Here is an 11,048-nt window from a genome sequence, read left to right as displayed (position 1 = left end):
AGCACTGGCTGAGGCTGCAGGGCAGGCCTGTCGAGATCCCCAGCCTTCTCCAGTTTAAAAACAATCCCCAATTTTCAGGTTAAAACCCCAAAGTCACATTTTCCCATGATTAAAATGAAACACCACACACACACACACACACACACAGTCTGGTGTTTCATTTCGGACCAGCCCCTGGGTGGGTTTGGGGGCAGCTTGCTGCAGGGAGAGGGGCAGGGCTGCACGGCCCCGCTCTGCTGGCTGAGCCCTCGCGCACTCGCTGCACCTCAGCCCCGCACGCGCGCCACCCTCCTTTTCCCTTCCCTTCTTTGTGCGGCGCCGCTACACCGTGCTTTACGGTAACCTCCGCTCGGCTCAGGCGGCGCGTGGCCGCCCTGCTCCCGGCGCGGGGTCCTGCAGGCACTGCATGAAGCAGCTAAAGCGAACCCGGAAGTGGCAGGTAGGCCCCGCCTGGGGGGGGCGTGGCCCGGTGCCAAGATGGCGGCGCCCGTGGTGCGCATGGGGGCGTGAGCAGCGCAGAGCGCGGGAGCATGGAGGCGAACGGGCCGCGGCGGTGAGTGCCCGCCCGCTCCAAGCTCGCAGATGACACTAAGTTATGGGGCAGAGTTAATAGCCCGGAGGGCGGGGAGCAGATCCAGGCCGACCTGGACAGGTTGCATCAATGGTTGGGTTTTCTGGCGGAGGGAGCCCAGCCCCGTTAACGTTCACGGAGCAGCAGGCCGGAGACGCGTGCTGGAAGGATGGAGGAAATGCACCGTGGTTAGGGGGCTGGGGGCAAGCCCCCATGGGGCTGGGAGACTGGCCACATGGCGATGAACCCCCCCCCGGACCCTTGCCCCAGCGCACAGGGGCGCTGCCCGCCTCCCAGGCCTGCGCGGCTGAGATAGGGAGCCGTGCCCACAGCCCGCGGGGCAGGGAGGGCCGAGGCAGAGCGCGCTGGTCCAGGCTGGGCCCTGCCCTTCCGGGAATAACCCCGGGTGCTGCTGCAGATAACTTAATCAGCCGGGGCCCTGCGAACGGTTCCCTCGTCTGCAAGCAGCGAGGAAAGGGGGCACGTGCTCTGCAACCCCAGGGGCGAGATCCTGCCCTGGGGGGACGGGGCGGGGGCTGCACGGTGACGGGTTGGAGCCAGCGTCGTGCAGCGTGAGCAAAGGCGGGTGTGTGTCCCCGCGGCGTGGGGGTCCCCGAACCGAGGCGGCTGCAGGGACCGGGCAGCTGGGAGCAGGGGCCCCTCATGCTGCACCACATCCAGAGCAGGATTGTTCTCTCCCTGCTCAAGGGTCCTGGCCTCCTCTCTCCTGCCAGCGAGCAGAGGCAAAGGCCAGTGCCCTGGGAGTGGGGGCGCTGGTTGTACTGGAGCCAGAAACCGTGCAGAGACCGTCCTGGGAGGAGAGGGCGGCTTCTAGGCTCTCTTATTAGAGAACTTGGCAGCCCTGGACTCTGGGCTGGGGATGAGCAGACTAGCCTGGGCTCTCAGCCAGTTTACCCTGCGGGAAGGGGCAGAAGGACTGCCCTGGGAGGGTGGGGTGGGCCTGGCCTCCCTCCCCAGCCTGATCGCACCTCCACCTCCTCCCCGTCTGGGGGTAAGGCTGGGATCAGCCTGGGTTCGCTGGCAGGGAGAGCGCGGGACTTACCCCAGATCATGTCAACAGCGAGGCACGTGGCAGCCCAGGTTGGCTCACCCCCACAGTGCGCCGGGTAGGAGGTTGGATGGACTGTCCTGTTCCTCAGGGGGCATCTCGCTCCAGCGTGGTGACCGTCATCCTCTGTTTCAGCCCCGAGGGATTCCCTGAGCTGAAGAACGACACGTTTCTGAGGGCGGCAAGAGGAGATGAGACGGAGTACACGCCCGTCTGGTGCATGCGGCAGGCCGGGCGCTACCTCCCAGGTGGGGTGTCAACTGGCTGGTGGGGACAGGGGGTGCCCGCAGGGCAGGGGGCAGAATCTCCATCCTTCCCTCTGCACCCCACCTCTGGGCCTGCCCCGGCCGAGACACCCACCGCCTCAGCCAGGGAATATCCCACTTGCCCCCCGGGGTGCTGGGCACCTGGCTGAGCCCCTCTGTTTGCAGAGTTTCGTGAGACCCGTGCCACCCAGGACTTCTTTGCCACCTGCCGAAGCCCCAAGACGTGCTGCGAGCTGACCCTGCAGGTGAGGGACGGGAGCCGGGCCACTCCGTCACGGAGGCCTAAGCCAGCCCTCAGCTCCAGGTGTAGAGGGTGATGGGGCTGGATACCCAGGGGAAGAGCTCTGCCGGGAAGTCATGCCGCTCTGGGTGCCTCCCTCACACTGAGTCTTCCTGCAGCCGCTGAGGCGATTTCCCCTGGATGCGGCCATCATCTTCTCAGACATCCTGGTGGTGCCCCAGGTATGCGCAGGGGCTCGCAGAAGGAAGCAGGGAGCTGGGAGCTGATGCCGTCGGAGGAATGCGGCACAGGCGCCAGCTGCGACTGCTTCCTCATGCAGCCTCCATCCTCCCCGCCAGGCACTGGGCATGGAAGTGGTGATGGTCCCCGGCAAAGGGCCCACCTTCCCAGAGCCCCTGAAGGAGGTGGAGGACCTGCTGAAGCTGCGGCCAAAGGTGGACGTGGCAGCGGAGCTGGGCTACGTCTTCGAGGCCATCACGCTCACGCGGCACCGCCTGGAAGGCAAGGTGCCCCTCATCGGCTTCTCCGGTGCTCCAGTGAGTCCCAATCCCGTGCCTCTCAGCATGGGCAGCAGGAGGTGCTTGAGCCCCAAGTGGGGCAGGCGGCCTGGCCCCCCGCCCCAACTGTGGCTCCGGGCAGCACCAAGGGCCCTGCCAATGTCCTGCCCCTGCAAGATAGGAAGATCATTACAATACACCCAAGAGACCACAGCCTCCATTGCAGAGGAAAGTGAACCCCCTGCCCCTCAGGCTGCACTAACCCAACCCTTCCCACCTCAGTGCAGCATCAGTCTGAGCCTGAGCACAGGGGCAAGACCCTCCAGCCAGGACCCTGCGGGGTTGGTGCCAGCGGGAGCAGCAGCACCCCTGGGGGAGGCTTAAAACCCCCCTCAAGCAGAAAGGCGGGGGGCACCAGCACAGCCCAGAAGCCTGGGAGATACCAAACACCCTCCCCTGTGCTCTGTAACCCAGCCCCTTCCCCCCCTCCTCATCCCACAGACGGGGGCAGCTCTGCTGGGTGCTGGGATGGGGACCCCTGCCCTTCCTGGCACCGCTCCTCATGCTGCTGCCTCTGTCTCTGCTCCTTGCCCAGTGGACGCTCATGTCCTACATGATCGAGGGTGGCGGCTCGAACACTATGGCCAAGGCCAAGGCCTGGTTGTATCGGCACCCTGAGGCCAGCCACCGCCTCCTGCGCCTCCTGGCGGACCTCATCGTGCAATACCTGGTGGGGCAAGTGGCGGCTGGTGCACAGGTTAGTCTCCCCCGGGGAGTGGGGCAGCTCTGGGGGAGGATCGGGTCATTGCCAAGCCTGACAGGGATTCTGGGGCTCAAACCGCCCTGGAGCCTGGTGGGGGGGGGCGGGGGCTAAAGCATCTGTGAAGCTAAAGGGTTAAAGCTGCTGGGGATGGAGGAGGAGAAGGGGGTCCTGCTCTGTGAGCCACGAGGGGCCGGGCGGAGGGAGACCCAGGCCACTACCCACCTCTACTCCGGCAGGCGCTGCAGCTGTTTGAGTCCCACGCTGGACACCTGGGCCCAGAGCAGTTCGGGGAGTTTGCCCTGCCCTACCTGCGGGACATCGTGCAGCAGGTGAAGAGCAGCCTGGAGGAGGCTGCGCTGCCTGCTGTGCCCATGGTGAGGTGACTGGCTTGGCTGCCAGCAGCGTGGCGGCAGAGGATGGCACTGCCCTCGCTGGCTGGGGCAGGAGGCTGGTCCAGCCCTGCCTGTGGCTGCAGGGGAGACTGTGTCCAGGCCCTACTTTCTCTCTCCCCACCCCCATGCTGGTGCTGCTACCCCAGCTCTCCACGGGGAGGCAGCAGTGGCGTGAGGAAGCCGCGGCATCCCTGGCACTGGTCCTGGGGTCAAGCTAGTGTCCGGCAGAACCTGCCTGTGGGCCGCCCCGGGGTCATGGGGGTGTCTGAGAGGGTGGTTCCTGGGTTGTGGATTTGGGCTGGTGCAGCCGCCCACAACCTCTGCTGCCACAGCTACAAGGGCTCTCAAACAGCCACGCTCTGGGCCAGGCCTTGGCCTACGTTGAGCTGATCACCTAAGCCAGCCCAGCGTGGTTTCCTGTTAGACTCCTCATCCCACTTGACACCTGAGCCCCCTCTGCCATGTGGGTCGGTGACTTAACTGGCAGCTGCTCCGTGCCTCAGTTTCCTCGACCATGGGCTGAGTGCACTGCCTCCTCTCCTTAGCAGGCGTCCGCTGGTCTGAGGCCCAAAGCCGGCTCTCCCTACGTAGCACAGGGGAGCTCAGGCCTGCAGCCGCCTCTCCTATCGCTCCCGGGAGGGTGGGCAGGGGCTGAGCAGACAAGGCGGGCACTAGGCTGGCAGCAGAGAGGGCCCATCATGCCCAAGCCCTGTGACTGACCCAGGCTCCATGTCTTTCTCCGCTCAGATTGTCTTTGCCAAGGACGCGCACTATGCGCTGGAGGAGCTGGCGCGGTCCGGCTACGACGTGGTTGGCCTCGACTGGACCATCCAGCCCCGGGAAGCGCGGTAAGATTCCCGCCCGGCTGGGGCAAGTGCATGTGGGCAGTGCTACCTGCCCTGGCGCCAGCCCCCGCTCCTTCCCATGCTGCAGAGAGGCCACAGCACTGCCAGGGTTTGGGGCCGGGAAGTGGGTCCAAGCCATCCTGGGGGCCAGTGCGGGGCCCTGCTTGCGGCTGGGGTGACTCGGGGCAGGGTTGGGGTACATGCAGGCTGCTCGGCCCCGTCTGGAGCCCTGGGGCGATAGCAGGGACCTGGAGAAGCATCTCATCCCCCAACCGTGCACAGGGACTCACCTGCTTCTTCTGTGGCAGGGAGCGGACAGGCCCATGCGTGACCCTCCAAGGCAACCTGGACCCTTGTGCCCTCTACGCACCCAAGGTAGGGAACGGAGGCTCCCCTTCCCTCGGAGGCAGGTCGCCTCCCCCTGCCTCAGCTTCCCTGCATCCAGGGTATGGAGGGTGTCCGTGTCCCAGGTCTGGGGAAAAGGGCAGCACAGTTCTCCGAGCCCTAGAGAAGGGGAAGCAGAGCCTGGTCACCACCCTGCCAGGGCTGCATGGGGGTAACGATGTCCCCCTCACGTGGCCAGGAGCGGATCGGGGAGCTAGTGAAGACGATGCTCGAGGGGTTTGGGACCCAGCGCTACATCGCCAACCTGGGTCACGGACTGTACCCCGACGTGAGCCCTGAGCACGTGGGTGCCTTCGTGGAAGCTGTGCACACACACTCCCGCCACCTCAGCCGGCACAAGTGACCCCGCCTGGCCCCGGGGCCGCCATGCCTGGGGGAAGACCAGCGGGACCAAAACCCCTCCCGGCTCCCCCAGTTGGATCACGGCAGCAGGGGCCGGGTCGTATCAGCTCAGCATTAAATCTGGTCGTGATGATGTGGTCTTCCCTCCTCTTCTCCTCGGGGTTGGGAGCAGGGTGCGCCTGGTGCTCCCTTGCGCCCCAAGTTAAGGCAGGGCATAGGCACCACCACCTCCCACAGCTGCCGGTGTCTGAACGCCTGGCCCCCCCAGCTGCACCGCTGGGCCCACGAGAGGGCAGGGGAAGCTGAGCTCCAGGTGGGCAGATGCTGGCATGAGGGCACCGTTGTGCTGCTGCCAGCTCTCTGCACGGCCACAGTAGGTCACAAAAGCCCCACGCTGCCTGTCTCTGCCACCAGAGCCAGTGCCAGCTTCCCCAGGGCAGTGCTTGCAAAGCCATCCACAGGCCCCTGTGCACTGTTGGAGCTGTAGCTCGGGGGCGGGTGGAGATGGGATCCTGCCTTGTGCCCGGAGCAGACTGGATGCACGCAATGTTCCCCCAAGTGCTAGGGTCTGGGTCCAGGCCAGATAAATGGGATGTGCCTGGAGCTGTCGTGCTCCCAGTGATTCCCATAAGCCAAACGCAGGCAGCAGGGCCCAGATGGAAAAGGAGGGGAGCTTCTCCTGTGATGGAGCCTGGCACACAGACCCGGTGCTGGCTGGTAGCAGCTGCCACGTGCTCCCAGGGCCTGGGAAGAGGGCAGGGTCCCTGGTGGAGCAAGCTGGCTGCAGAAAGCAGTGCCCGTGCCCAGGCTTCCCTGCAGCGGGTCGGGGGAGCTGGCTCATGGCTCAGACCAGACCCATCCTGGCCAAGCTAGCTGGACCCCAAGATAGCTGGCAGGAGCTCGTACAAGGGAAGCCTCTCAGGCTACTAGCCAGGCGGGGAGGCACCAATCTGTGCCTGGGGTTTCCCAGGGGGGACCTGGAGCCAGGCCAAGAGGAGGGTCCTGTCTGCTTCCAAAAAATGCCGCTTGGCTGCCTTCTGGGCCTGGGCTAGGGGCTCTGGCTGGGACCCCAGATGCCTGGGTTCAGGTGCCATCACAGGCCTCGTGAGCTTTGAGTTCCAATCTGGGAGCTGAGTGAGGACACCATCCCTCCCTTGGTCTCCGGTCACTGGCACCGTGGGCACCTGCCCACCCCAGAGCACCGACTCGGCACTGCCGGCCTGAGTCTGCCGACAGCCTGGGCCCATAGTGCAGGGAGGGGAGACCGTGCTGTGCCTCTTTGTGGGGGGCTCACCCGCAGCTCAACCCCTGTGGTGCCTGTGGCCCCTGCCACATTAAAGGATGGGGCCATGGGACTCCCCACATGGTACCGGGGTCCCCTTGTGCTGCCCCTGCCTGACCACCCTGGACCCCTGCCCGCTGCATCTGCCAGGACCCCCTGCCCCCCACGGTGGGTTATCCTGCGGCCCAGGGGGCCTCACCTGGGCAAGAGTGGAGGTCTGTCCGGTCGCCACTTCCAGCATCCTGAAACCACGGCAGGGTCCGCAGGGAGCGCAAAGCAGCGGGGTCGTTGCTAGCAGCAGAGATGCTGCTGTTCCCCAGGATCCCAGGCCCGGTCCTCCCCTTCCACCGGGGCCTGCTTGACTCGAGCGGACAGAGCCCTGCCCGCAGGGTCTCCCTCCCCTCTGGTTACGGGTGGACTTCAGGGCCTGATCCTGGGAGAGGCCGAGCACTCCCTGGCTGCCGGCTCAGGATCAGGCCCGCAAAGACGCAGCCAAAAGACGCCTGCTGTGGACGCTGGTCCTAGCCCAGAACCTGTGTTCGACTGGCCGTGACCCATCGCCACGACAAGGCCTCGGGCTGGGTCCTGCACAAGCGGCCAGCTGTGTCCAGGATCGGGGAGACCTGGCCTGGCCCCGAGCGCCCAGGAAAGCTGCACCCAACCCAGCTACGGTGTTGCTGCTCCCTGCCCCTCTTCTCCAGACCCCAGAGGCAGAGCTGGGACGTCCTTCCTCCATCGGGGACAGGCGCCAGGCAGAGCTGCCCTTTGCGGTAGCCCGTCATGGGCACGCGAATGAGGTACGAGGTGCGGGCGCAGCTACCCTGGCTTTGGCAGCACAGAAGAAAGCAGCTCCTCATGTCCCGCCAGCGCAGACACCAGCCCACCTTGCCCAGGACGGCTTAGACGCCAACCCATGTTGCCCGGGGGCAGCTTCCCTGTCCCATGGCGGGGCCCGCACGTCGTTCTTTTCAAACCGACAGCGCGGAAGCCAAGCCCGGGGCCCCCAGCAAGGCTACAGGTGCCGGGGGCAGCGACAGAAACAGCAGCCACCGGTACGTGCATTTGTCTCCTTTTATTACGAAAGGTTCGGTCAAGAGTTGCACACAAGGGGGTGGACATAAAAGAAAGAGAAAGAAACAGACTGGTTGGAGAATGATACTTGTGCAGCGACCAACACCGTGCACAACCGGCTGCCCGTGCCCGTCGCGCAGACACCAAAAGAAAACCGAACCCGACGGTAGGTCGTTAGCCCACTTTCTCTAGCTACAAGTCACTCCCCCCCCACCCCCCCGCCCTCCCGACCCGTGTAGGGGTGAACACATGGGACCAGGGAACACAAAGACACGGGGAATACAAAGAGCCGGCCTTGCTCTCCCTCCGCCCCAATCCAGTCCAAGTCACGGGGCAGCAGGAGGCGGTGGCGCAGGCCTGCCTCGCACAGGCATGGGCATGGCTAGGAAACGAGAGGACAAAATCAAGCCCGTGGCATGTTCCTGCCCCCGCTCCAACATGCATGTGCCCGCACACCTCTTGCACACACATGCACACGCGGAGAGGAAGGCCCAAATTCGAGCTATGTTACACCTGGGCTCAACCGCTTTGTGCACCCACGTCTCCTCCCGGCGGCTTGGCCCTGTGGAAGCACGACACGATGCCTCCGGCAGACACCAGGTGAGGCGAGCGCCCGGTCTCCAGCCAGCGTCCATCTCCGCAGGATCCGAGCCCACGCCGTGTCCGTGCAGAGGGGCCCGTCCGCCGGCCCGTGTGGTCCCGCTCCTCGTGCCGGGGCCCTGCATAGCTCTGCATCGGTTTCCAATTGCCGGCGTCTTCCCTCCCCCACCCTCTTGCCGCATCCAGCACCGGAGAGGCCAGGGAAACCTGAGAAACGTTCGCGCGTCTCCTCCTGCTTTTATTGATTCTCGTTAAATTAAAAAACAAACGAACAAAAAAAAAAAAAAAAAAAAAGTCCCGGCCCCCGACAATTTCAAGTATCCCCCAAATAAAAGACAGAATTATAAATAATTATAACTTTACAATTTAATAATTGACACATATACTATAGTATTTACAGTATCATAAATGGTTTTTTTTCTTTTGTTACTTTTAGTAAGCAATCCCTGAGAACAGTTACTTTCATTGTTTGTTGGGGGGGGTTGTTATTTTTTCCTTTCGTTTCAGTATCTTCACAAATGGGAAAAAAAAAACGAAGAGTTTGCCAGTCTCCGCGAGTTGCAAAGCCGCCGCTCCCGGCGCTGCCATTGGCTTTGCTCTTGCTTGTTCTTTCCTTTTCGGCACGTCGCAGCCTCTGGGCGCCGCGTCCCGCAGGAAAGAGGTATCGGGTGTCCAGGTTCACTTTTGGTATCCACGTACGACGCTCGGGAGTGTGGGAGGCTGAACGACAAAACGAAGCAAAACAAAAAGGATCGCTCTTCCCATGCTTGTCTTTTGGTTTATGTGCCCTCGAATCCTCGGTGGATGTGAAACGGTCGAATGCAACGAGACTGGCCGGTGGGGGTTGGTGTCTTCGGCGCTGTCGTTGTCCATCCTCGCGCCGTGCCCGCGCTCACCCGAAACGCTCCCTCACCAGCATCATCAGTTTTTTCTTGCCCTTGTAGATCTGTTTGAGATTGTCTATGAACTGGGCGAACTGGATGTGGCCGTCCTGGGCCAGGAGGAAGGTCTCCCGGGCTTTGCTGAGGAACTCGATGAACTCGCCGTAGTGCCGCGGGCTGATGTGGGTGAGGCGGGAGTGCGTCGTGTTGATGTACGCACTTATCGTGGCGTCCAGCAGCTGCCGCAGCGGCGCCTTGTCCGTGGACATGAGCTTCCCCGAGTTCCTGCGGCCGGGGATGCCGGCCAGGCCCGGCGCCGTCATGGTGCAGCGGCGGAGGATGTCTGACAGCACCGTGGCACCGGGGACGCTCCTCACCGTGGCCCAGTGGACTCTCTTCACCACCAGCGGGATGATGGCGGCCAGCTCGTTCTTGCCCAGGGAGTGGCTCAGGGCGCAGGCCCACAGCACGTCGTTGATGGCCGGGTGCGTGTCCTGGTTGTAGGCCAGGTTGAGGTGGGTCATGGCCAGCGAGGCCAGCTTGAAGGCCCGCAACGGGTAGCCCCGGTGCTCCATGTAGCGGGCGATGGTGAAGAGCTGGGAGTAGGTCATGCCGGTGGAGGCGGCATCGATGACGATCTGGTAGGCCGTCTCGAAGGCAATGTGGTCCTTCTCGCAGAGCGTCAGGGCCGACAGGGCGCAGTTCTGCGGGTCCTTCATGGCGCACTGCAGCGCCAAGGTCCGGGCGCAGCTGGCCAGCTCCTCCCGCTGCGGGTAGTCCAGGCTGAGCCGCAGGATGGTGTTGTGGGACATCACCGTCGCCGCCACGATGCTCGTGGCCTCGGTGGGCGTGAAGAGCGTGTACCAGCTCTGCAGGATGCTCACCAGCGCCCGCACGCCTGCAAGATAGGGGCACGCAGTGCTCAGCAAAAGGGCTGGGGTGGGAACAACCTGGCTGGGGTCTCCGAGGCATGAGGTGGGATCTAAATTGCCAACGTGGGGGGGCTGGCAATCCCATCTCCCCTAGCCCATGAAGGAAGCGTGAGACAAGGGCACTCAGACCCACCAAATCAAGGCTAGAAGGGCGCAGTATCACCTTCCCGGGCACCCCGCGCCCTCCCCTGCCCAGGCTGGAGGATTTATCCCTAGAGCTCGAGCGAAGCACCTCTCTTGGAGGCCGACGCATTGGGTGCTGCCCTCAGCGAACCCCCCCACCGCGATGGGATATGGCCCCGCGCCGGCCAAGGTCACAGCACAGGGGGGGCCCAGGATTCAAGGTGGGGACGTGCTGCCTTCCCGCAACCCGGCAGAGACCAGCAGTACCCACCCACTTCCGTCGCGCAGGTGACCAGCCACCTCACCATCTCCCTCCGGCGCCAGTTGAGGGTGGACAGCGTCATGCGCATGACCTAGAGCACAAAACACACGGCGTCACCCTTCGCCTCGGGGCTCTCGGCTTCGCTCTCCAACCCCACCCGCCCTCGCTCCTGCCTAGAGGTGAGTGAAGCTGTCCTGAGAGGTGGTGGGACTCCTCGGGCACCTGGATGCTAACTCAGAAACTGGCCCGGTCCCTCTGAGAGCTTGCCGAGCTCCAGGAACGGACTTAGGACCCGCTCGGGAACAGCTCAAGGTGCAATGGTCCAATGCTGCAGTTACAACCCACTAACTCCCTTGGCTCTCCCCAAAGCAACCCCCCATGAATGGGGCTGCTAAAGCCTCTTGCTTTTTCCCTCCAGGGATGCCCCCTGCCTCTCTCCTTGCCACCCACCGCAACCCATGCCCACTACCTGCAACGCCAGCTCCAGCGCCACGTTGAGCAGCGTC

At 63.9% G+C, this 11,048-nt stretch overlaps 2 protein-coding genes across 4 annotated transcripts in view; one reads left to right on the top strand and one right to left on the bottom strand.

Annotated features, from left to right (window-relative positions):
- Nucleotides 1-408: 408 nt before the first annotated feature.
- UROD (uroporphyrinogen decarboxylase) lies at nucleotides 409-5,524 on the top strand. 3 transcript variants are annotated; one of them, XM_006015790.2, is made up of 10 exons: nucleotides 409-553; nucleotides 1,776-1,888; nucleotides 2,072-2,151; nucleotides 2,306-2,368; nucleotides 2,486-2,683; nucleotides 3,240-3,401; nucleotides 3,644-3,781; nucleotides 4,547-4,647; nucleotides 4,953-5,019; nucleotides 5,228-5,524. In XM_006015790.2, exons 1-10 carry the CDS (start codon nucleotides 531-533, stop codon nucleotides 5,390-5,392), a joined length of 1,110 nt encoding a protein of 369 aa, XP_006015852.1. In that variant the 5' UTR covers nucleotides 409-530; the 3' UTR covers nucleotides 5,393-5,524. The 3 variants fall into 3 exon arrangements, with proteins under 3 accessions (XP_006015852.1, XP_025062543.1, XP_025062536.1); XM_025206758.1 differs by lacking the exon at nucleotides 409-553 and adding an exon at nucleotides 1,437-1,672 and having other exon boundaries at nucleotides 3,644-3,736; XM_025206751.1 differs by lacking the exon at nucleotides 409-553 and adding an exon at nucleotides 1,437-1,672.
- Nucleotides 5,525-8,595: 3,071 nt separating this feature from the next.
- Nucleotides 8,596-11,048, bottom strand: part of ZSWIM5 (zinc finger SWIM-type containing 5) — a 120,238-nt gene continuing 117,785 nt past the window's right edge. Inside the window, exons 13-15 of the mRNA XM_025206737.1 lie at nucleotides 11,012-11,048; nucleotides 10,552-10,633; nucleotides 8,596-10,123 (exon numbers count right to left, since the gene is read on the bottom strand). Coding sequence (XP_025062522.1) covers nucleotides 9,237-10,123; nucleotides 10,552-10,633; nucleotides 11,012-11,048 — 1,006 coding nt within the window. The 3' untranslated portion in view covers nucleotides 8,596-9,236. The remainder of the gene's footprint in view (nucleotides 10,124-10,551; nucleotides 10,634-11,011) is intronic.

The sequence above is a fragment of the Alligator sinensis genome, unplaced genomic scaffold (assembly GCF_000455745.1).
Source record: "Alligator sinensis unplaced genomic scaffold, ASM45574v1 scaffold781_1, whole genome shotgun sequence".
Lineage (NCBI taxonomy): Eukaryota > Metazoa > Chordata > Crocodylia > Alligatoridae > Alligator > Alligator sinensis.
This window is presented reverse-complemented; position numbering and strand designations above follow the sequence as displayed.

Bases quoted from the DNA above. Each gene is read 5' to 3' on its own strand.
- UROD (XM_025206751.1), top strand. From the start codon at position 1,452: ATGAGCAGACTAGCCTGGGCTCTCAGCCAGTTTACCCTGCGGGAAGGG. The intron at 1,889-2,071 runs GTGGGGTGTCAA...CTCTGTTTGCAG, and splicing joins GGCCGGGCGCTACCTCCCAG to AGTTTCGTGAGACCCGTGCC. The intron at 2,684-3,239 runs GTGAGTCCCAAT...CTCCTTGCCCAG, and splicing joins TCGGCTTCTCCGGTGCTCCA to TGGACGCTCATGTCCTACAT.